Source organism: Siphateles boraxobius, unplaced genomic scaffold, assembly GCF_051911475.1.
Source record: "Siphateles boraxobius isolate OS27281-9 unplaced genomic scaffold, OSU_SipBor_1 13, whole genome shotgun sequence".
Lineage (NCBI taxonomy): Eukaryota > Metazoa > Chordata > Actinopteri > Cypriniformes > Leuciscidae > Siphateles > Siphateles boraxobius.
The window spans coordinates 1793554-1820000 of record NW_027508733.1 but is presented as its reverse complement, the minus strand read 5'-3'; the positions used below and the strand labels follow the sequence as shown (position 1 = coordinate 1820000).

At 39.6% G+C, this 26447-nt stretch overlaps 1 protein-coding gene across 19 annotated transcripts in view; it reads left to right on the top strand.

The window, feature by feature from the left end:
* The window catches only part of ptprsa (protein tyrosine phosphatase receptor type Sa), a 249630-nt gene that overhangs the window by 197308 nt on the left and 25875 nt on the right, over positions 1-26447 (top strand). For 6 of the 19 annotated variants that reach the window (XM_077225921.1, XM_077225927.1, XM_077225922.1 and 3 more), the window contains 11 exons: positions 3945-4538; positions 5446-5540; positions 6061-6314; positions 7488-7575; positions 8598-8825; positions 9395-9555; positions 10980-10994; positions 12669-12784; positions 18772-18819; positions 23342-23439; positions 26224-26347. In XM_077225921.1, the coding sequence (XP_077082036.1) occupies positions 3945-4538; positions 5446-5540; positions 6061-6314; positions 7488-7575; positions 8598-8825; positions 9395-9555; positions 10980-10994; positions 12669-12784; positions 18772-18819; positions 23342-23439; positions 26224-26347 (1821 nt within the window). The remainder of the gene's footprint in view (positions 1-3944; positions 4539-5445; positions 5541-6060; positions 6315-7487; positions 7576-8597; positions 8826-9394; positions 9556-10979; positions 10995-12668; positions 12785-18771; positions 18820-23341; positions 23440-26223; positions 26348-26447) is intronic. The other 13 variants (XM_077225937.1, XM_077225936.1, XM_077225938.1 and 10 more) reach the window with 5 other exon arrangements.

The following is a 26447-nucleotide window of genomic DNA, read 5'->3' as shown; positions in this document are numbered from 1 at the left end:
AAGGGAATGTGATGATGTGGGATATTTTATTTCCAAAGGCCAAGGGAACTTTATCAGGACGCATAATATCCTGGATCCATGAAATAACTGGCCTTTAAAAATAAAAATCTGCCTGACTCTATGGGAATTTAACATAGGGGTGTCCTGACTTACGCAACCTGTATTTTAAGGAAGAACATTTATTTATTTACAATACATTATTCATTCACAAAGAAAATTGGTGTCCTTAAAGGTTGGATTTTTCCTCATTTTTTTAATTAAGATCAATTTCCAAAATATGATTTTTTCATTCCACTTTTCAGTCATTTTGTTATAGTCTATATTAATTATTTTTTCCCTACACAGTGTGAATACTGATATTTTTGTTATTGCATTTCAAATAGGGCCAATTAATAGGCTACTCCTAGGCTTACGTTTTTAAATTACAAACGGCCTACTGATGTTTTTGTTATAGTATTTTCAATATTATACGCTATTATTTGTGCATAAACATATCTGGTTATAGTAATAAACATACTGTTTGTTTAAAACAAAGCATTTTGTCATCCTTGCTGCAAGCTTACAAGAGCGACAATATCATTAAATGTAAAGGGGGCCCTTAAAATATTTTCTTGGGAAAAAGGGGGTCTCAGACAAAAAAAGGTTAAGCAGTATATTATATGAATAATGGTAATCAAACAGTACCGCGGGTATGTTTGGTGTCGTAGCCTAGCTGGTTTTTCCGCTGCAGTTTCGCTGACGAGACAGGTGTGCCGATCCCAGGTGTCAAGTGTGACTCCCGCCACATATGCATGTCATTCTCAATGCCTGTCTCTCGCCCTCTCCCTCACGCAGTGATGTGGCGCTCAAAGGAAGGATGTCCCTGTGCTTCCCGCCTCCGAAAGTGTGGCGAAACGCTTACAGCAGACAAAAGAAATAAATAAATAAACAAGGGCAGACTCAGCCCTACTTAAAGAGGCGGCATCACGCTCTTTCAAGTGCCAGAACAGAAGGGAAGCTTGACCAATGGGGCTCAGAGGAGCCACTCCGGGGCACTTTCATGCCTCATTTCTGCTACATAATGCTGTCAGACAATTTAAGCCCCTGCCTTATTGTATTGATAAGGGCCGACCCGCCCCTTTCAAACCCGGAACCTTCCTTAAGTCCGCCTGTCATCCGAGAGCGCCGTCCGTCCCCGAGCTGCCATTCTGCATGTCGGAGATACACTTCAGAAACAGCGACTCAGTCAGTCAGGCTCTATGGTCACACCGAGCCGTCATTCAAGTTGCAAGTGGCGGAATAATGTGCATTAGAGTGCGCATTAGTATTTTAGTGGGTCAAAAAATTATAGTATATCAATGAACACCGGTACAAATGCAAAAACACTAATTCGTCATTTTGGATTATTTTTATGTCATGTGTCCGCCATATTGATGAATATTATTAATGTTGCATTCAAAGAGCTGCGTTATCGGTTAACCGCGCCTTAATCTCAAAGCAGATGTCCTTGTATCGATCTAATTGATGCTGCCTGTTGTCCGCGAGGAACGACACGGAAATGATTGATCCTGTTCTCGCTTCAGAGCCGACAGACTGATTGATGTGTGCTATGTCAAACCCCTACGCCTTATCATTCGCGATTCCATGTGCATTAAACGCAAACTGCAACGTCTTTAAGTTTAGCCAGATTCTGATCGAGTATGAGTCTTCCTTATTTTAATTTCCTCCTGTCTGCCTTCATGCTTGTGGTAGATGAACAGATTGCATGCTAATGCAGAGGCTGGAGGTGTTCTTCACGACGGCCCGCTTGGACGGCCGCCACGGCTCGGGGACTAGAGAGTCTGGATGACTCACAATCCTCCCGGCACTGTGGTTATTCTCTTCAATTAATTGGTCCACTTAGGGCCACTTGCTCCAGTCCTGATTGTGGAGAGTGAAGCTCCTTGTTGGTCTCTGGAGCTGCTTGTCTAATCGCGTATGAAGCCAGGATACTTTGGCATGGAGTTGAACTTTCTGCAAATTGAATTTTTTGGATTATGGGATTACAAACAGGCATTATGTCGTTCATAAATTGCTGTTAGATAGATCCAAAATTAGATTGGATCAGCTGTGTTTGAAATCTATATTAGTTGCTGCATTGCCTTGCAACTGTAAACAGCTAGCCATGATAATGTGGCTAAACGCCTTCCCCTTGGTAAAATCACTGTAAAATATGGGGCCGGTTTCACAGTCTAAAATCTGCTCATAGACTAGTCTAATGCAAGTTAGACTGTTTCACAAAAATGAAGACCGACTTGATTTAGACCAAATAAATTAGATGCCTTAACCCAGGCTAACTCAGGTCTAAGACTCTGTTACCTTGGCAACCAGCAGTAACAATCAGTTACATTACAAACAGCCAAAAGAAAAGGGAAAATTGCTCATAATTTGTGGTTTGCTGATGACGTTATTTAGATTGCTATGAGAAGGGAAAGGGTTTTTGGATATTTCCTCTTAAATATTTCTTTTTTGGCATCTTGTACCATGTTTTTGTATCTTTTCTGTACATCTTTAACAGTCGGATTAACGCTAACTGTCGTAGCAATCTTTTTCCAAATTAAACATTTCTTCTTGTTACTACATTCTCCACTAAATTTCCCAAGTAAAATGTCCTTGTAACTGTTATACTCCTCCAACAAACACATATTTTCCGCTGGGGTAAACTGCACTGAGCGGTTGAATGCGCTTACTCGATCCACCATGTTTTTAGTTTTGAAAAGTGTCTTATTTTACCCAGAATGCATTGCAGTGTAGTCCTACTTAAGATAGTCAGAGTCTTAAGTGCTTTGTGCAACGGTCTGATTTAGATGTCTACCTGAAGTCTGACTATCGACTATATCTAAGCCATAGTCAAAGTCTACCTTTGTGAAACCGGCCCATGGTCTCTTTTAGTATGTTGCTTTAATTTTTCTACAGTACACAAGAAATAATTAATCAAAGACTTTTAATTATGTCGCCCTTTTGTCATCCTGTGCTGAGGACTTTAAGTCGGACAGTTATATTCAGACATATTGCCCTTGTCTTTTGTATATTTGATATCAGTTCGGCCCAGAATGCAACGCTGCAGTTTTTTTTAGGGCTAAGTCATGTCAGCTGGCAGTCGTGCTTTATACGCCTAATATAACTCACTGTAAGTCCTGTCAGCAGGTTAATTGCATGTTAGCTGAAGGTTATTTTATTTTGTTCTTTTTCGCAGCAGCTCTGACGCTTCTCCTCTACTGGAGATGAGAAGGACAGAGAGCGAGAGGGAAGTAGGGAAGGGGAGGGCGTGAGTGTGAAACGCAATCCTATCTTAATCAGTGGCTGTGGGTCAACAGTGGCCGTTAATGCAAGGCCTAATGGGAAACGTGCCTGTGGTCCTGTGGAGAGGATTGTGTGTCGTCCAGTGGAGTGGACTGGAGTGCTGTTGGTGAGGGGAATCGCGCTACAATCACGCCGTCTCTGACCCTCGTTGTCCTCTCGCTGCGGCAGATTGCGATGATTCCCCGTCACCTTCATCAGCTCTCCTTTTATTTCCTGGAGTCATTTGTCCTCAAATCTGTTCTCATGCCCTCCGTCTCTATCATACAGCTGTTAACCCACCATCTCTCATCCGGTGATCTGTTCAACAACCATCTACTCACTTCTGTTAACTTAAAATATAATAGTGTTGCAGTTCTGACGCAAGACTGTGATTTTGAAACATTTGCAGTTACTTATAGAGAATGTGTTATGTTAACACCGTTATGGCAGTTGCACAATAAATGCATGCTTATGTAAGAGTACTTTACAGGAAATGGGTTTGTAATCCTTTTAAATTTGTTTCAGTTGCCTTTTCTTTAGTAGGGAGTAACAGGATGAAAAGACATTTGGTTTTGATACAGCAAACTTAAGTGAGATACGGTTCATTTGAACTTAATGTAATGTCCCTCTCTCTCTCTCTACAGTGCCGGGGCCTCCCTTTCTCTCCGTCAACCAAAACTCAGAGACTACCGCATTAGTACGCTGGCAACCCCCAGATTTTATCGCTCCGGGTCTCGAGGTGCAGGGCTATCGGCTGCAGTTCGGCCGGAAAGACGTGAGTCCCCTGGCCACGCTGGAGTTCGGCCCTCAGGAGTTTGAATATTCCATTAGCAATATCCACCGAGGGGCCACGTACGTGTTCAAAGTGTCCGCCAAGTCCAGATCGGGATTTGGCGAAGATGCTACGCGAGAACTGAGAGTCCCGGAAAAGGTTCCTCGAGGGTATCCTCAAATAACCGAAGGGTCCAACATCACCTGCTGCTCACTCCAGTTCTCCTGGCTGCCTCCGGTGCTAGCGGAGCGCAACGGTGATATAACAGAATACACACTGGCCTATCAGGAGGCGGGAATGGCTGGCGGACCCAAGGAACTGCGTCTGCCGGCAAGCGAGAACAGCTACACCCTCAACAGCCTGAGACCCAACGCAGTGTATGATGTGAAAATTCGAGCGCACACCAGTGTAGGTCCAGGGCCCTACAGCCCACCGATCCAGTATCGAACAGTGGCCTATGAAGCAGGTAGGGGTTGCTCATTTCCCCGCCTCAAGGGACAAACCTCTACAATGCAAGCACCTACACCCGATTATATAAAGTTCTCTTGGAGCCACATACCTCACTAACCCCCTCCCTTACAACAAGGTAAAATAAGTCAGTAAGCTAAAGTCAGTCAGTTTTGAAAGGGGAGGAGCATCAGTTTTTGCGAGGTAAGTGCCGATTGGTCAAACACGCCCAGCACATTCACTCATCTAATCACAAAGTTTCCCTAGTATCAAAGGCAGGCGAGAACCACGTCAAGGAGATCCCAAATCTGATGTGAAACTAGGCACATTTGGTTACGTTGGGTTTTTCTTATTTATTTTTCATTTTTTGGTCTGACAATTCCTCTTTTCTGTACTCACCTTTCCCCCCGCTCCCACACCGGGATGGTTTGAAGCATGGCGTCCCATGATGCACTGCTAACAAGTGTGGGCATGACAATTGTGTTTTGGGGTTTGTCCTCGTTCCTGTCGGGCTTTCTGCCACGGCAGTGCCTATCCTAATATGAGAGTACGCAGCAGTGGGTTACTCAAACATAATATGGGTTCAGCTATTCTGGAAGGATTCAGGGGGGATTATGGGAACTGCTTGCCAAATGTTCTTGTTGGGGTGGCACTGCCGGGCCAGGGCAGGCAGAGTACTGTGCAATCCTGTGGTTCTGTGTTCACCAGTCCAGTCTAGCGTGCTGTTTGTCCCAACTGAGCGCCTCCCTCCCTCCCCTTCACAGCTACCGCCACACTACGCTCACTCCGAGGGACCTAAGCCCATTTCCCTTGGGGAAAATAAAGAAAAATGGTTGCAAACGCCGAACATTCTGTCAGCCTTCTTTCCCTTCAGTCCTCCTGTACTTGTTTTTCTCAATTTGTTTCCTCCATTCACTTCTGGACAGATGTTCCTAAGAACTTCACCGTGAAGCTGGTCACCAAGACCACGGTCCTGCTGACCTGGAAGTTTTCCGATAGCCGTTCCCCGTACCGATGCATGGTAAGCGATTCAGTTTTGTACTTTGAGTACCTTCAATGCTTTTCATACTCAGTATTTTTGTCTTGTTTCCAGTCCAAATATCTAAAAATACTTTAAATCTAGATGCATTTACTAGATGAGTCAAATGACATAAGATATTATGTCCTGTTGTCCGGGGGAATTCATCAAAATTAAGTGATTTGATGGTTAAAAAAAAGCAAAATTATCTGCCAATGGGGTAAGAAACATAATCTTAATTCAAACAGAATCAAGATTATTTTTCTTACCCTATTGGCAGATAATTTATCTTGTTTTAAGCATCAAATCGTTTAATTTTTATTTATTTCCCCAGAAAGCAAGACTTAATATCTTATGTCATTTTTCTACTTTAATAAATGGGTCTTGATTTAAGAAATGTTTGATATTTGGACTGGAAACAAGACAAAAATACTAAGTTAGAAAAGCATTTTTTGCAGTGTGACTCAATTTACTTGTTTTTAATGTTATTATGAACAGTTTATCCATGCACATTCTTCCACAGATCGAGTACAACCGGCAGAAGGTTGACATTGATGCTAGGATGACCAAAGCTCTCATCACCAATTTACGACCCAACGTCACTTATGAGTTTAGAATCACCTGCCAGGAGAGCAGCGACGGTGGACCCAAACACAAGCTTGTCGCCCGAACGGCACCTCCTATTCTGATCCGAAAGCCTGAGTTGGACCTGAAAAGAGAGCCGGACAGTATGCTGACAATTCTCTTCCCACCGCTGGAAGCCAAAGACTTGATCAAGTGAGGAATACCATCCTTGGCTAGAAACCCACTCGTATATGAATGCAAATGCATTTCAAAGTATAAATGATGGATTCATTTTGGATGAAAGTTTACGTTGTTGTTCTCTATAGTGCCCCTTGTGGCCATACTGACAATGCAGTATATATACCTGTGTTAAGAATTGGATTTTAAGCATTTGCGTATGTTGCAGGTTTTGTTTAGCTAGATATTCCCATTTTGAATGCTCTAAAGCAGTGGTTCCCAACCTTTTTTTGTCGGAGACCCCCTTTTTCCTAAGAAAATATTTTAGGGCCCCGCTTCACATTTAATGATATTGTCGCTCTTGTAAGCTTGCAGCAAGGATGACAAAATATTTTGTTTTTAAACAAACTTTATGTTTATTACTATAACCAGATGTTTATGCACAAATAATAGCGTATAATATTGAAAATACTATAACAAAAACATCAGTAGGCGTTTGTAATTTAAAAACGTGAGCCTAGGAGTAGCCTATTGTTTGGCCCTATTTGAAATGCAATAACAAAAATATCAGTATTCACACTGGTGTGTAGGGAAAAAATAAGTAATTGCATTAATATAAGCTATAACAAAATGACTGGTGTCTGGGACCTCGTTTAAAACCCATTTTTTGGTCAGCCAGGGGATCATGAATAAAATTAGCTAATGTAATATGATCGTTTGGCGCTCTAGCGATTAATAAACATGCGTTTATTAACAGAATAATGCGTCTTGCAGAAGAACATTGTAGCCGGAGATACTTCTCTCTGTTTATGTCTATGACAAGTCACTGGGTTACACCAGCGTTGCGACCAGAACCAGTGTAAAATAGTCCCAATATAAACACCTATTATAGGTGTACCATAGTGACTCAGGATAAGACAACAACACGGTTTGGAAAGTGGATTCATGATGTACTCGCTCATTATATAAATTTAGTAAATTTTGAACACAAAAGTTACGGACTGCTGCTTTAATGCTCACTGTTCAGCACTTTTGAAAATATGACGCGACCCCCCAGAGAGCTCGCTGACGCCCCCTTGTGGGCCGAGACCCCCTGTTGGGAACTGATGCTTTAAAGGATACAGAAATGTAGATAATGTTTTTATGATACTAACGATTTCTGTTGTGGGGGGAGTTATTTGTTTTATGCACCATCTTGACCTCTTGCAGGGCAATCTATGTTGTGGTGGTTCCTCTGAAGAAGGGAAGAGGACCGATCCCACACATCAAGAACCCAGACGAGCTGGACCTGGAAGAGGTGAACATACCCTTTTTTCCACAAGTCTTTGTCCTTGTGTCGCAGACACAGTGGAGCCGGAGCAATGGAAAGTGTTCGCGCAGGAGCATTGTGGGAATGTTCCCGAAGGGTTTCTCTGGGAAAAGAGGACAATTACACAGCTCTCATCCTCACCCGCTTGCAAACTGCAATGCTTAGCCACTTGACCTTGAGCTGTGTATTCTGTCTATATATTCTTTTATTCATTGGGACTTTGAAATAAATAAATAAAAATAGTTTTTTATAGTAGATAACCCTTTTTGTTTGCAAAATAGCACTGCTTGCTGCTGATTTGGTACATATGTTGTGTTTTAAGCCCTATCCGCACGGGATAAGTATTACCTGGTGACCTCTAGTCATTTGTAATAATTGCGGAGGTTGTCTGTGATCTTAATCCCGCACGAATCGCCCATGTCTGTAATTTGTAAAGTAAAAATTCCCCCGCAAAATGACCAACTATATTTCCCGAACACACGAGGTCCTGTGATAATATTAGTCCCGTGCGAATCGGCATTTCTGTGATTTGGCGGGTCATATATAATTTTTTCAAGGCTTTTGTTTCATGTGCGCTTTTTTATCCATCTTTCGCGAAGAATCTTTTAGCTCGAGTGTTTTGATAGTCTTTTGGTAATATTGCTATATACACCATACAACTATACAATTTGCAGAAAGAGAAAGCTGAAAACCATCAGAAGAGCAAAAACTAAAATAATGATTAAATGGAGATCGATGACATTCTTCTGTTTATGATATATCATACAGCTATACCTATAACAACAAAACATTTCCAAGCAATAGCCTATTGACGTCATATCCGGGAGATAAGCCAGTAAGTTCGAGTAAAATCACAGGCTTTGCTTATCCCGTTCCAATGCGCCACACGAGATTCAGATGTGGGGGGGTAATTTCTAATTCACATGAGGTTCCCAGATTGTACTAATCCCGTGCGAATAGGGCTTTAGATGCTGGTTTCAGTTCTCCTCAAGCAGTTTTTTCTCCCTCAGCTGTTGGGCGAAAGAAGACTCGGTCAACGTCACGCTCGCACCACGCGTCAGCTCAAGCAGGTGGGCGGGAAGCGGCCCTACATCGCTGCCAGCTTCAAGCCCTCGTCCGTGCCGGCGTCCTTCACCCTGGGCGATCAGAGAGTGTATAGCGCCTTTGAGAACAGGGCTCTGGACCCGGGACAGGAATATGTGTTCTTCATCCTAGCTGAGCTTAACACTACTGGAGGGGTGAGGGAAATATAAGGAAAAGCCTTTCTAATCCATCACAAACCCTTACGAAAAAGAAGTTTATTCAAGTGTTCCATTAGTATACTTCTTTTAAACTAAAAAATAAGAAAGTATACTTTCAGTGTACATTTCGTATACTTCATGTACTTCTCAGAAATATACTTAAAATTACACTTAAGTGTACTTGATTTACACTGAGAGAAAAGTCCAAGTATATTTGGCCTGTACTTGTACTCAATCTTTTGATCAAGATTATACTTAAGATTATAATTAAGTATTCAAAGTATACTTGGCTTGTAAGTTGCGTTAACTCTTTTCATCGAGTAGCGTATTGAATATACTTTTTTACATAGTTTATCATATACAGCCTTATAAAACTTAACGACATTCAAGTGTTGATAAAAAAGGATTCATTAAGCTGATAAAAAATTTTTTTTAAACTAGTTAAAGTGCAGTTAAAGGTATTTTTCAAGTATAAAAATTATATCTACACTTGAACATGGTGGTATCCGACAAGTGCCATAAAGTGACAAATGCAGATGACTTCAACCTTTTTTGTGCTTGTGCAGAAATCCTTTGCATCTAGCCCCTATACTGACCCAATCATGGCCCCTGATGTGGACCCTCAGCCCCTGGAGACGGGGGGAGACGGGCTCATCTGGGTGGTGGGACCCGTTCTTGCTGTGGTCTTCATTATCTGTATTGTGATTGCGATTCTCCTCTACAAGAAGTGAGTGGACTTTTTTCACATTCAACCCACTGAGCAATGTGACGTCTTTTCTATGACATTATTGAACGTCCAATTTCGGTTCACTGAAGGGGTAGTTTTGTAACGCCAGACGACGTCTTTATTCAATGTCTAATGTTGACGTCCGTGGGACCAAATGTGGTCGTTTGTAGACGTCTTTTCAACGTCAAATTTAGACTAATTTTAGACGTCGTTTCGATACAACTTCTAAAACTGTAGTCCCATGTTTCAAAAGGGTGGATGTATTCTATACCATGTATTTACGTTTATGTATTTGGCAGATGCGTTTATCCACATTGACTAACATTGCATTACACATTTACACTCCTATCAGTTCTTGCTCTCTCTGGGAATCGAACCCATGATCTTGGCGTTGCAAGGCGCTTGCTATTTGAGCTACGGCATTACACCTTAGCATGCGTCTCCAGTTATCACCTGCTGCTGAGACGATCAAATGAGTTTTTGGAAAATTATCTTAAATAATTATAAATAATCTGTATGCATATGTATTAATCATGTTGAAAACAACAATGTTGATATTTATAAACAAAAAAAATATTGCATATTAATCATGTAAATTTCCTGCACCTGTAATAGACGTCATTTACAGTGCGTTATATACTTCCACTTGTTATATAAAGAACAAATTAGGTCAAAAATCCGCTTTTTGCTGGTACTATTATAACTGGTAGGGACAAACATCAGTTCATTACCCACTAAACATTGGACGTTGGATAGACGTGCAGATCATGTCTATATTGGGTCCGTCGGTCCATGACCAATTCTGGACATCTATTCGACGTCCAATGTTTAGTGGGTAATGAACTGATGTTTGTCCCTACCAGTTATAGTACCAGCAAAAAGCGGATTTTTGACCTAATTTGTTCTTTATATAACAAGTGGAAGTATATAACGCACTGTAAATGCATTATGAGATGAAGAAATGCTAAAAAAAAAACTTATTTTAAACGCATTCCCCCCAGCCGTTAGCATTGTTTGGAGAAGTTCAAAGCATAGATGAGCAGAGCAGTCAATTTGATCTTAGCAAAATTTAACGAGGTGATTGCTAATAGCTATTAGCTTCAGAGCGCGCTTTGACGTTTAGCATTTAAACTTGCGGAAGCTATTCCTCATTAGCACCTCACGGACGAGGTTAAAGCAAACGACTCCTGGCTAGTATTTCCTCCGTCGGCAGGACCTTGAGTTTGACCTCTGGTGTCTGGAGATGCGCAAACACACATCTTTACAGGTCTGTCCAAATGCAGATGAGCCTAATCTGGCACTGCTCGCCTGCCCTGTGAATTTAAATGCACTCTATTGATTTTTTTTTCTCTCCTCTCCCTTGTTCTCTTGTTGTGTTTTCTCTCTTTTATATATTTATTTCACTTCAATGCTTTCTTTGGAAGCAGCAAGCCTGACAGGTAAGGCTTAGCTGTACTTTATTGCTGTTTTCAAGGGGGCAAAAGAAAAAAACCTGCCTCAGCATAAAAGCGATTTTAATTAGATGGCAATGAAAAACAGTGCTATGAAATAGCGGGTTCAACCAATGTGCCCCTCGGCTGGGTTGTGTGTGGACATAGCTTTGTTTGTGCTAGCATCTAGCTTCCTCTTTATTAACTAAAAACACAGTGTGTGTACATATATATATATATATATATACTCCCGTTCAAAAGTTTGGGGTCGGTAAGATTTTTAATGTTTTTAAAAGAAGTCTCTTCTGCTCACCAAGGCTGCATTTATTTGATTAAAAATACAAAACAAATCCAGTAATATTGTGAAATATTATTTCAATGTAAATCAGCTGTTTTCTATGTGAATATATAGTAAAGTGTAATTTATTCCTGTGATCAAAGCTGAATTTTCAGCATCATTACTCCAGTCTTCAGTGTCACATGATCCTTCAGAAATCAGGATAATATGATGATTTGATGCTCAAGAAACAGTTCTCATTATTATCAATGTTAAAACAGTTATTTACATTTTTATTTCAGGATTATTTGATGAATAGAAAGTTCAGAAGAACAGCATTTACCTGAAATAGAAGCTTATGTAACATTAAACACTACCGTTCAAAAGTTTGGGGTCAGTATGAAGTTTTATTTAATTTTTGGGGGGAAATAAATAAAATAAATCAATACTTTTATTCATCAAGGAGGAATTAAATTGATCAAAAGTGACATTTTGACATTTATAATGTTACAAAAGATTCTATTTCGAATAAATGCTGTTCTTCTGAACTTTCTATTCATCAAAGAATCCTGAAATAAAAATGTAAATAACTGTTTTCAACATTGATAATAATGAGAAATGTTTCTTGAGAATCAAATCATCATATTAGAGTGATTTCTGAAGGATCATGTGACACTGAAGACTGGAGTAATGATGCTGAAAATTCAGCTTTGATCACAGGAATAAATTACACTTTACTATATATTCACATAGAAAACAGCTGATTTACACTGGAATAATATTTCACAATATTACTGGATTTGTTTTGTATTTTTAATCGAATAAATGCAGCCTTGGTGAGCAGAAGAAAAATCTTACTGACCCCAAACTTTTGAACGGCAATGTATATATATATATATATATATATATTATTATTATTATTATTATTATTATTATTATTATTATTATTACAGATGCACCGATATATCAGCCAAAAAAATAAACAAAGTCTCATCATTATGTCCATTCTATCACTAAATTCAAATAATAAATGTCTTTTTGATGCTCTTAAATGTGACATGGCAGATCGGTTCAAGAGATACTCGGAATAATTTCATTCTGAATAATCAGTTAACGTATCGGTTGATAAATTGTGTATCGGTGCTTCTCTAAGATAGATAGATTGATTGATTGATTGATTGATTGATTGATTGATTGATTGAATGATTGATTGATTGATTGATTGATTGATTGATTGATTGATTGATAGCAGAATCATTAAAAATCATGAGTCATTGATCTGAATCATGAACTTGAGTGGGTCAGAAATCTCTGGGTCGTCATTTTGTGATTTGGTTCACTTGTTCTTTTTCCATCTCATTGTCAGTTTTCATTTAGTCTCCACGTTTTCCTTTCCTTTTTTAAAGCAGCAAACGTAAAGAGTCAGAGCCACGGACGAAATGCCTGCTGAACAACGCCGACATCCCCCCTCACCACCCCACAGACCCCGTGGAGATGCGGAGAATCAACTTCCAGACCCCAGGTACACACACACACACACACACACACACACACAGTGTTGGGAGAGTTCACTTTCTACATGAACTAGTTCAAAGTTCAGTTCACACATTTTAAAATGAACTACTTCAGTTCATAGTTCTTTTCTATTGAATAATTATAATACTATAATGATTGCCACAGCCCATAAAGAACCACAGACAGCAATTATTTTATCGGCGGGCAAAGTTTGCACAGAAATGTACGATTTTTCCCATCCTCACCGACCTTGTCATAAAACTGGTTTAAATGATCAATCATACGACGCCTCCTCGCTGCTTCTTGTGTTGATGACGTATACGGCGGTGCGAAACTGGTGCTGGTGTTGCCAGATTGGGTGTTTTTCCGCTACATTTTCCGCTACATATTAGCGGAAAAACTCGTCTCTGGGTGGTGATGGCGCAGTGGATAAGACACATGCCTTTGGTGTGAGAGACCCGGGTTCGAATCCACTGTGAGACACCAATGTGTCCCTGAGCAAGACACTTAACCCCTAGTTGCTCCAGAGGCGTGCGACCTCTGACATATACAGCAATTGTAAGTCGCTTTGGATAAAAGCGTCAGATAAATGAAATGAATAAATGACATATTAACGCCTGTTTAAGGTGTGTTTTATCCGGCTCTATAGAAATCTGGCACTCTAATGAACGAAGTTAAACTGAGAGAGCGTGCCGTTCACAGACACCAGAATGAACGCGTTCACAGTAACGTTCATCAGGCAGTAATACAGTACGTTCAGTTCACGTTCACCCAAAATAAGTATCGTTCAATGCACAACACTGCTTTTCTCCGGCTGTACACTGCTTCATCTCACGAAACCTGTCGACAACATGTCATATCTATTTTTAGGTCACATATCACCCCCAAATCAACAGAATTATATTTTGCATAAAGAAAACACAGCCTTTTTGACATTATTTTACAATTTTCTTTCCAAACACATGTTCACTTTGATGTGTGCAGGAGTGACATATTTTGTCAGTTAACTTTAATTTAACTGTCAATTCCAGGAGCGCCTGCTGCTATTCCTAATCTGCATCTCTACTGATGCGGTTTACTAGTTAATAATTGTGTACGGCCTGTCAATCATGTTTATTTTATATGTGGTTCTGTGGTCGCTTACAAACTGAGCGAAATCCAACGTCCAGGAGATGTTTTTGCTCTCGCCGTCCTCAACGATCTTTTGTCTCGTCCGAATCCTCCAGTTCAAAGAGCGTTCTCATTTTCGCCGGCTTTGGACACTAAACCCAGTCTGACATTTCTCTGCGGCTCCTTGAAGTGAATTTGTGCAAGGCGTCTCTCCATCAAACAGCGCTTGTTTCAAAGGCAGTAATCTCACGGCGGCGCCCGAAGAGGTCATAACGCGAGCGCTCTCTCCTTCAGCAGAGATAAAACCAGAGCCAGATGAGAAATGGAGAAAGCAAGAAAGCCTCAATCGCCGCCTCATTTCCCATAATCACCTGTCCATTGAGGGGCATCTTGTCCGGTAACACATCTGAAATGAACCTGGCTTGCTTTCATCTTATAGAGAGCCTAAGCCCCTCCCCTTCCGATGGACCATGTGACCTTATTTCGGAAAAATATTGTATGGCGGTCAATGGCGAGAGACAACAAATATTTGGATCCCGTTTGAATTGTGCCCTGAATTACACATATGATGTTTGTCAATTTAAAAGATACATTTTAAAGTCAAGAAAGTGGCAGTTTGATGTAAAACTGTTGAGGTATAAGACTGTGAAAATACGTAATTACAAAGACTACAAACCCAAAAGGCGCACCAGACCCGTCGCTATGGGCGGGCCATAGGGGGCCGGGCCCGCCCCCAAAAAATGCTTGTGCACAGATAATTTTAATTTAATTTTAATATTATCATAGTTGCTAATTTTGTGTTGCATTAATGTTGCATTCTTTATCATTAAAATATTAAAAATATAAAGAAACAATGGTGTGATTTAGTTTGATTGATTGGAATCTACACAGCAGCAGCCTATCACGGCCTTGCAAAAGAACGGTAGGCTACGTACGTGACATATAACTAAGCCGCTCAACAGTTACCGCGCATTTTTGAAAGCTGTTTCAAAACGAGTTTTCGCCGGCTCACTCGCTTCAGTTCCTTCCGAGTGGAATGATACTCTGATGAGGAGGTTCTGCTCGGAGAAACGCTTCCTCTCGCTGTACTAGGACTGGACAGAGGACAGCGCTGCCTCCACTCAAAGTATCTGTGCGAGTGTGTGTGTGTGTGTCATGGCAATGCATATCCCTCTGTTGACTGCTTTAAAATGCAATGTTTGAGAGATGCTTCTAGTGTTACATCTAATATGTTGTGTAGTCAAGTGTTTTATGGATATTCATAACATTGCTTCTGTGTAATGTGGTGTAGGCTATAGTCTACCTGGTCATATTGCTTTTGGTTATATGTTTAACGTGATGATTACGTGCTGCGCTACTAGAGTTGATTATTAAATAAGTAATACACACTGTAGGCTAATAATAATTGTGCCCCCCCCCCATACATTTCATATGCCCCCCTTAAGACTGAGGTCTGGCGACGGGACCTTTTCTCTCAATGAATGAAGCTAACTTTACTGAAGCCATCTGTCATTTTTTCTATAGTCTAACGTTATAATCGTAACGTTACGCCGTCATGCTGTGTGTTTTGTACCAGACTGCACACACGCGAGCTTGGTGACGTACATAGTGCGAGACGAGAGATGTCGTTCATTGAGTGATTTTCACATCAAACTAAATGTTACTCTTCTGTTTTATGACAAACTGTGACTTTCTTGACTTTCATAGTTATCTTTTAAATTGACAAACATCATATGTGTAATTCAGGGCACAGTTCAGACGGAATGAGAAGATAAGTTGTCTCTCGCCATTGACTACCATACATATTCCATGAGGTCCTCCTCTTTCTCGTCTTCTCCAACGCAATCAGAGCTCGCCTCGTTAAAGTCGTCCTCGTTGGACTTTATTAATTGAGGAGCGTTCAGTTTGTGACGCGACGTTGTTCTTTTTAAGTGCGGGATGTCATTATCTCTTTGCTTGGTGAATTTTTACTTAGGCGGGACATTTTAGCCCAATTAACTGGGACGGGGAAACATTCACGGCATTTCCATTAGCTAATAGGGTCCATTGTTCAGAGGAGCACACTTCAGTTCACATGGATGACTGGCACATATGGCTCAACCACTGCGCTCATGCTAATGAGACTAGACTCTGAACCGCTGTTTGTTTCGTAACACATTTAGGGTCAGATTGCGCTCGGTTCTCCTGACTCCTCTTTAGTCTGTTTGTATTGGTGTTATTAAGTGTGTTAGAACACAAAGACTGTTTAATGCGACACAATCGTAAACGAGCGCCGCCCATGTGTCTCGAAGCCTGTGATAAATCGTGTCTGTAAATAGAAGATTTGTAATCCCTGTCATTTTTTAGGAGGCTTGCTTAAATCTTGAAGCACATCACTGTTTTTAATTGATTTCTTGGTTTATTCTCTTTTACCAAAAAATATGTCACTTTATAGATTTAATATTTTAATATATAATACAGTTTAATATTTATATGTATTTTGGAGGTAGAAAAGAGAAACGATGCTTATTGCAAATACTGTTTATATCTTATAATTAAGGCGATACACCGATGTAGAAATTTTAAAACAGTAACCGATAATTATTTTAATAATTGTCTTAAAAAAACATTGTTTAAAACATTTTATTTTACTGTTAGTGATAAAATAATGATCTATTCATTTTTAATATTATTATTTATTTTTGAATATACATATAACCAATAGTTATCGGTTTAAACGATTTATTAATTTTTTTTGTCTGTATATGGTCACCAATATATTATGCATTCTATAATAACGTTAATTATAATAATAATCCTGAATTATAATGATAATTCATCCACTCGATAAAGTATTAACCTTATTTCTGCTTTTACCAATGCACTTATTTTGTAATTTTGGCAGATAACCGATAACTATTCTTATGTTACAAATGATAACCGATATGATTTTTGAATTTATAAATCTGACAGTTTTGCATTTTTTATTTTTATTTTGGCTGATGTAAACATGGTCACCATCAAACATAAATAAATAATAAATAAACAAGCATAAATAAATAATATTTTTTTCCTAAATGCATTCCTATTTTTAAAGCTAATTAAAATCCTGAACTTTATCCACTCAATAAAGTTTTATCTTTAAGTTCTATTCTTACTGATGCACCAATATAGGCATTTTGGCAGATATATAGATGACCGATAACTATTTTTATGTTAGAAATGATAACCTATATGACTGTCGAATTTATAAATCCTTAATTTTTATTTTAGATAATGCAAACATGACCAACCAATAAAACATAAATAAATAAATAAGTAAATAAAAAACAAATATATAAATAAATAATCCTATGTATCCTATATAAGTATATATGTTTTTTGCTTGACAACAGTCATGTTAGCCAACATACAGCATAAAAAGTACTTTTTTTGGTCGAAAGCCTACTTAAATTGCTAATTCAAATCTGATCCACTTGCTAACATGTTAATCTGGTCCGTCTGCATAGGTGTCATGTGCCTAAAGTCATCACAGATGGTTCAGATCTCGACAACAGAAGCTAAAGACATTCCTCATCCGCTCGCTTCCCAGACAGACGTCGAGCGCTAAACAGTGACCGTATGTGCTTTTACCGCTCCATCGACGCTGCCATCTGATATTTGGAGAATTTATTCTTTAAAAGAAACTAGCATGGAGTCAGCTAGATGCTGTTGTGAATTATATATTGCGTCTTAAAGGGATAGTTCACCCAAAAATGTAAATTCTGTCAGTATTTACTCTCCCTCATGTTGTTCAAACCCGTAAGACCTTTGTTCATCTTCGGGAAACAAATTAAGATATTTTTGATGAAATCTGAGAGCTGGATCACTCCTCCATAGGCTTCGAAGGGATTGAAACTTGTTCCCCGAAAAGTTATTAAAGACATCGTTAAAATAGTCCAAGTGACTACAGTGGCTCAATCTTAAGTTTATCAAGCGACGAGAATACTTTTTGTGTGCAAAAACAAACAAAAAAACTGTGGGCCTCGAGTGAGTTCACTAGTGTAACAGCGTAAGCTTCTGTTGTTGTACGTCACACGCATCACACACACATGACCAGCGTCGGCCAATAGTGAGCCTACGTGTGACGTAGCTCTACGCTATTACACTACGCTAACTGACTCGAGGCCCACAGAGAAGGAAATGAACAGTTGAAATAAAGTCGTTATTTTTGTTTGTTTTTGCGCACAAAAAGTATTCTCGTCGCTTGATAAACTTAAGATTGAGCCACTGTAGTCACTTGGACTATTTTAACGATGTCTTTAATAACTTTTCTGGTTAACAAGTGTCAATCCCTTAGAAGCCTATGGAGGAGTGATCCAGCTCTCAGATTTCATCACAAATATCTTAATTCGTGTTCAGAAGATGAACGAAGGTCTTACGGGGTTGAACAACATGAGGGAGAGTAAATACTGACAGAATTTACATTTTTGGGTGAACTATTCCTTTAAAGTTGCATTTGACAAATTTCACCGTAGTATAACCCGTATCTCCACTGGTGCGTTATTCTGTGTGTGTAATAAACACCAGCGGCTCTGATGTTGGGTGAATGTGAGTGAGTGTCCTACTTCTACTGTCTGACAGACTGCTTGGCGTCGGATCCAACACGAGGACCCTCGCGAGGATTACCGCCTTCATTCAAAGCAGGGGTGGTCCGTTCTCCTGCCTGTTTAAAAATGCACAATATAGTGTGAAAAATTAATTAGAGGGAGCAAATGTATAAAAGATAAGCTTATTAATTTCCTTGCATTTCTCTTATTTTGCCATTTATTTCAATCCATTTCAAGATTCTGTTCTCAACTAATTATCAGTGCATTTAAAAGGGATGCTTTTATTTTATTTTTTGGTGTTTGCTGTTTTTCACAGATTCGGGTCTAAGCAGTCCTGTCAGTGAAGCCGGTTTTGACTATGAAAGTTAGTGCTCACATCTCGCGCTGAGCTTTGGTGTTTTCTTATCTTTTTTAAATGCGTCTGCCCCACATCCGAAATAATGGGTTGTGTTCTCCGACTACATTTGCATATTACTTTTTTCCTCCCCCTCCCTTCACAAACTGCCGGATCTGCGCTAATGTTCACTCCCGTAACCCTGGGAAAGTTAAAAGGAGTCGTACCTCAAATGAAACCTAAAACTAAATCTCATTAGCAATTGCTTTTCCTGTATGAGGTGCATAATTTAGGATAAAATATACTATTTCCTACCCATTAGATTTTTTTGCTTAAAAGAGCCAGCACGAAGCATAAAAAGTCCATAGCAGATGTCTTGTGTGTATATATATTTATAAATATATAAAACATATAAATGTATATGCATAAAAGATACACCCACAATTTGTTCTGCATTATGCATAATGCAAATGCAGTCAACAGTTTCATCTTAATTATGACTGCTTTTAACTTTCTTTCGTAACACGGCTTTTGATTTTTCCTTTTTGATGTGTTTAGTATTTGCTTGTCGATTGCTTTGTTCTTACAGGCTGTTGGCTGAACTCTATTAATCCACAGTAAAAGCCCTGCAGTCACAGCTGATGATGTAGTGCTGGGTCATTTTTACACCGGTCTCCACACACTCAGCTCAGCTGTCCGATCGCTCTGCAGACAGAGATAACCAGACATTAATTAAACCCTCTGCAAACAATAGTCCGACATTTGATACATGCGAGGCAGACGACATAGAAACACAGATCCCTTTTTTTGTTGTTTTTATGGGGAAATATACCAAGCGTTTTTCCCTTTTATATGTAAATGAACAATCGCATAAAAAAACTGTTTCGCGAACAGCGGCAGAGGATATCAAAAGGATTTGTTATTTGCATCACCTGTCAAGCACAAATAAGAGACTGAAAATATGTAATTAGACAGTTTGCTTCTCTCGCGCTCCGTGATCTTGAGCTTGATTGCATGGGATAAAAAGAGTGAGACACAAAAATCCTGGCGGAGAGAACATAGGAAATGAACAGCAACAGGAATTTGTCCTTGAAAGAGTTCTATACCTTTTTTTAAACTAGACTTTTTAGTATCTTTCGCGTAAATGCTTGAAATTGAATATGAAAAAAACCTCTGGTACTGGTCATGTGTCATTCAAAAATTACCTTTTTGTACTTATTTTAGTACAATTTTATTTGTACTTATTTATTTGAACTTATTTTAGTTTGATCTTTTTTTTTTTATTTAATAGTTTGTATTTTTAGGGGATTTTATGGCACCAAGTTATATTTATCCAGTAGTTTTGATCCATTTATTCACTTTTTGAGCATAGACCTGGATATGAAATTTTCAACAACACTTGCCAGGTTCTTGCTGAAGTGAAAAAAGTTTTAAAAGTCAACTTGAAAAAAGTTTATTGATGTATTGTTATGATAAATGCACAAAAATACCATTTTCAATTTTTAAATGGAACAGAAAATCAAACCCAGAAATCTAAACAAGCTGTGTTTCATATTTGAGGTTGATATAAAAAAAAGAGCTTTTAGTAAGATTTTTTTTGGCGCAGTACCAAACGCTTCCACTAGATGAAATTAGCGTGTGTGTGTGTGTCTGTGTGTGTGTGTTCACACAGCAAGTGGCAAAACCTATACCAATTTTCTTACCATTCCGATGAAGTAAAAAATTCAAAAGAATTCAACAAACAAAAAAACTATGACCGAAAACTGAACAGCACTGGAGGGTTAATTTTGATAACAATGAAAACTTTGTGTCATCTGCAGAGGTTAAAGCATTTTTTTGCACCCCGATCGGATTAAATGTAATTGTTTCTTACATCTTGCAGGGAGAAAATTCCTGAAAACAAACAAATAACAGCCTGTTCATGAAATGGAAAAATGAGCGACGAGAAATTGTTGTTGACACGGAGCAAAGTTGAGGAATAGGTTGACATTGGAAAGAGTTTGTTGGGCTTCGATTGGCTCTAGATGGCCTTTCTCATTGCGTTATGGAGGCTGTTGTCATTTAGCATGCAGGTCTGATCTCAGGTTGTTTGCCAAAGTTGCCCTTCGCATCTTTTTCGGGAGTGCTTTGGCATACATTATCTTGGTTCCCCTTAAGAGGTTAAAACTGATTCTAGACAATCTCTAAGAGCTTGGCCGGGCTGGTGAAAATAATAAGTGTTAGCGTCCAGTAATTCAACAAATTCTCACATAACAAAAAACGAACTTTTCAAGAAAGCTTTTTGAGTGGCATTATTTGCATCGTTTTTTTTTTTTTTTTTGTCATGACGTCCAATCAGCAAGTTCAATCTCAATCAAACCCAAGGGAAGTCATTTGCAGCATACAACATTTAGAGAAGAAAAAAAAATGTGTCAACTGGAGGTCAAATTGAGCATGGCTAATGTGATTATGCAGATTATCTATGCCTAATTAAATCACAGTACTCTTGAAGGAAGATGTCAACATTTAGCCAACTTTTGACCTCTGAAGTAGACGATGAAAGAAAAAAAGTGGTCTCTGTAAATAAGTTAGCGCCCATCTTAGGAAGAGCTTGTCTGTTTTCTGCTTTATTTCATTAATAATTAATAACTAGATTAACTCCAGCACGGCCTAGGGTTTTTTGGGGGGTCTGAGCAAACGTGCTTGTTTGAGGAAAGGTCTTGCGAGCTGTTGCAGGGTTAGCATGGGTGGCTGCTTCTGTGACACGCTTGCTCAGCTTTGACTGAACTGAAGCTGAGAACACGACACTCACTTTTCACCGTTACCATCAGGTCATCTTAACCCAGGCCAGAACTCTCCAATAAACCCCGTACCTTACCCTGATTACCCCCATCATCAGCCTTCCGCCTCAAGAGCTTTATTTCCCATCATTGCTCAAACGAAGGGTTATGTAAGGAAATTATTGCAAGCTTCTGCCAAAAGGAAAGCTGCTGGAAATATTAAGGCAGGACGTTTCCTCTGGGGAAATGCAATATTATATTTTTCTACCTCTCGCTTGCTCGTATTTTAGTGTGGAAGCTTTCCAGATTTCCCCCCCAGAAATATTCGTTTTTGGAATTTCTTTTGTACAGGACCATAAATGACATGCAAATGTGTCTGTTTAGTGAAATACAAGACGGAATCTTGTGTACTTTTGTGTTCAAGTCTACAATAAACATTATCAGACTGTCAGAACTCCCTACTTGACAAGTTTAGAGTTATGGTTAGGGAAGGGGTGTCCAATCTTGCTCCTGGATGGCCACTTTCCTGCCTGGATGTTTCTGGTGATCCTTAAAAGATTAGTTCACCTCAAAATGAAAATTTCCTAATAATTTACTCACCCCAATGCCATCCAAGATATTCATGTCTTTCTTTCCTCAGTGGAAGAGAAATTAAGTTCGCTAGATAAGACCCTCCTCCTCAGCTGGGATCGTGCACAGTCCGTTGAAGCACTTCAAAGACCTTTGAAACTGCATTGATTTGGACTTCAAAATGTTGGTTGTCATTGAAGTCCATTATTCGAAAAAAAATCCAGAAATGTTTTCCTCAAAAAACTTAATTTCTCTTCCACTGAGGAAAGAAAGACATGGATATCTTGGATGGCATTGGGGTGAGTAAATTATTAGGAAATTTTCATTTTGAGCTGAACTAATCCTTTAAGACCTTAATTGGCTGTTTCAGGTGACTTTAATTGGGAATCAATCTAAACCCTATTGGTAGGTAGTGGACCCCCCTATTTTAGAGTAACGCAGGGTTAACACTAAATAGGAAACATAGATCCCATCACCATCACTGTGAACAATGTACATACTTTAGGGTGACAAGCAACAATCTTGTATTGTGGTTTTAGCCTTTTGTCTCGCATCGGTGAAATAGAAGTTTTCAGATTTCGCATTTGATTAAATCTATTATGGTTTGGCTCTGCAGACATTAACTTATTTCCCAAAGGCAGATCTTTGGGGCTGTGTCTGTGACTCTGTTTGAGAATTGTTTAATTTAATGAAGGTAACCAAGCACATCGTTCTCTTTGTATTAGCCCATTGAGTACAAACGTATGGTTAGTCTGAGTGCATGGATTGTCCTCTGCTCATCATTTTTAACTATAGTGGATTGAGACAGAAGACATTTCATTGCTTTGGAAATATTGCAAAGCTATTAGGAACCATTTGACCCCTATCAGCGTTGTAATTGGTCTGGGGTTTTGTAGCACCTTAGCAATAGTCCTTAGGTCCTAGCATTCATATTGTGTATATAAAGGCAGTTGTTGTTATTTTTTTGGGGGGGGGGGTATTAGGATGATCCTGATTGGACGATTGATGATGTAGAGCTCTGGCCTGGTCACACTGTGTCCCTAACATCACCCACTGTTCCTCACTCCAGTCCCACCTCATTATCTTTTCTGCTTGGGTCTCCCCCACCCCTGAACCCGCTTTCTCCACCAACATTTGGGATTTTGCTTCTATCTGCCTTTCTTGGCCATGGTGGTCTTACTGACCTTGTCTTTCTGTGTCTTCTTCTCCTGATTGGTGCACAGGTATGATGAACCACCCTCCCATACCCATCTCAGAGCTAGCCGAGCACACGGATCTACTGAAGGCCAACGACAACCTGAAGCTCTCCCAGGAGTACGAGGTATTGTATATTTTGCAAAAAATATTATTTTGCAGGGTATAAAACTAACTTTTTGCCACACAAGCAAATAGTCAGTGACTTAGGATAATTTACCGACCTTACATTTTTTTTTTACCGGAAATGAAAATGTTTTTGCAAAAACAGGCTGTAATGACATAAAGATTTTAGATACCAGTGAAAATTCACAAGTCTTTCTTCCAATTTCAAGACCACAGCAAAACTACTAGCCTAACTGATATAAATTTAAAACATTATTAAAGACAGTAATAAAATGAAAACAAATAATCAAATTACAGGCAGAAGCACAAATAAATACAATATAACAAAGATACAAATTAAGTAGAAGGTGCTTTTCAGGGTTTTCAGGTAGGTCTAAAAGTAGATTTTTTTTCAGGTATAGAAATTTAAGTAAGCAAATGTAAAATAACACTACATAGTCTTCATTGTATAAATTAAACATCTTTATTAATGAATCCTTATTAGGCTGCTGTCACTTTAAGAGTGAATGCACGGATCTAATATACTGATACTGACACACATGCGTTTACTTTTTCAAATGTTTGCATACACTTGTGACATTACCGACTGTTTACTAAGATACTCACTATTTTTTACATAATTTTGTGTGAATTTGTCCACTCAAGCGCAAGAAGACGTGAAAGAGTTCAGTTTAGTATTCACGCTATCCACACAGCGCGCGAGTAACAAAATTAGCTCCCTTTCATGTCTTCTTGCTCTTGAATATGGAAATCATCAAGGCTTAAACTTTTGTGACGATGCAGCACTGGCCCATCAACTGTCCCGAGCGTTCACGTTCATGTATTGTTAGAATTCATAAAAACGTTACTGGGCAACAACGAGTGACACCGTTTCATATACTCTCCAACGTCGATTCATACTCGCATTTGGTGCTTGGTGAGTGTTAATTTTAGGCCCTGCTATTTTGTGTTACGAAAAAGGCAAAGCTATTCTAGACAGTGCACCTGTGGGTTTTCCTAATAAACTAATTCAGATTGAGATGATTTATTTTTTTACTGTTCACATGGTGGTTACTCATGTGCCCCGGGGTTTTGCAGTGGCACGGATGTCTCTGTTTGGAGTGCCGGGCTCGTACATGTGGCGGCTGCTGATTTGACCTTACTATTGCTGAATCAGCCTTCATTTGCATAGAGCAAATGACGTCGTCCATTTTAAATCACACCGTGCTACAGTAGCACTGCCATCAACACCCCCGGGGCTTAATGCCGTCTTAAATGGCTCCCAGCGTGAGCCAGACCCGATATCTCAGCAGGAACATGGGCACGCTTGAGGTGAGCCAACCCGCTATCATTTTTGGGACATTGGCTTAGCATATAGATTAGCATTCGCTGCATATGCTAGCCAACTGAAGGCAAGTCATTCTTAAGCAGCCTGAGTAGTAGATTGTTGAATATTTAGTTTCTGACCTCGCTACCTGCAAAAAGTGAGTAAACAATGGCGTAATCCAGCAAAGTTACTCTTCTACCAGATATTAGCTTCAGAGTTTTATAAATTGTTGCAAGAAATTTGATTTTTCTCAACACCTAGAGGTTTACAATAGAACTGCAAGAGTCATTACATTTGAGAGGTTGAAAAACCCTTTAAACTTGCATTTCAAGTACATAATTTAGGTCAGCTGATGATTAAGTTTGGGAACTGCTGCTCTAGAAGGAAAAAAAATGGAATCAATGTAGTGTTTGATCTTCAGCGTGCACTAGTATGCTAATAATAGCTAGTTAAATCAAAGAGTGATGTTTTTTAAAAACGGGGCTAGAGAAGAAAAAATAAACATTAGAGATGGATGCTGATGTGGAGCAGAAAAAGATGTTTGGTGCAAAGAGTTTTGGTATGTGGGCTGGGTGTTATGCAAAAGCATGTTGTGGATTACCAAACTCCAGATTATGACATCAATCTTCCGTTCATATGTGATCCGTTATACTACAGCACAGTCTGGTATTTGTCTTGGAGTAGAACCAAACCAATCCAGACCAATGCGTTAAAACCCACAGGCGGTTTTCAGGGCAAATGATAAGAGAGACGTGTTCGAGAGCACGGACAACCTGCGGAGGATCCGTGCTCTGTTATTTGTGCCTGTAATCATCGCAGGGTAAACAGTTACATCAAACCCCTCATTGTGGGTTATTTAGTCCCAGTTTACGCATGCAGAGATGGTCGCCTAAATGAAAACATCCCTCAAGCTAGAAGAGCTGGGACGGAGCCATTGCCCGAGAACAGGCTCGGAATCATAATGGAATACTAAATTACCCCGACAGGGGAATAGAATATTTATTCAGAAATTCTCATATTGGGAATGTGGTGGCATTTATCTTGCTGGTGCCAGATAATTCACCCCCTCACAGGAAGGAACAGACTCTTTTATCAGCGTTCCCTTTGCTATTATTCACTGTCCACGTAACGGTCTACCTGGCCGAATGCTCGTGAATATTTTAAAACGATAGCAGACGGCTTTTAATTACACTTTAATGTGCGCTCTGATTGCGGCAGGAGCGGGACTTTTATCTTGTTGTGAATGTTTATCAAATCTGCTTTGTGAAGGATTCTCATTTCTTTCCCATCCCTCCCAGAACCCGTAGCCTCACTCAACCCCGCTTTCTGAGCGTTGAACTCTCCTCTGTTTCTCCACCTTCTTCTGATGTTCTAGCGGATGCAGACTCACTCTCTTCTCACATTAGTATTCATGCCTGTGATGCTGAGGGATTGGGAAAAGCCCTGAGGGTGGTTTCATTCCGTACTTTCTCTCCACAGTCCATCGATCCGGGTCAGCAGTTCACCTGGGAGCATTCCAACCTGGAGGTCAACAAACCCAAGAACCGATACGCCAACGTCATCGCCTACGACCACTCCCGCGTAATCCTGGCACCCATCGAAGGTCGGGCAGAACTGCACACACACACACAGATTTTTTTTAAAGAAATCCATCTCAATGCGTTGCACCTAAAGGTTCCAGAATGACTGAACTTTGTTGTCGC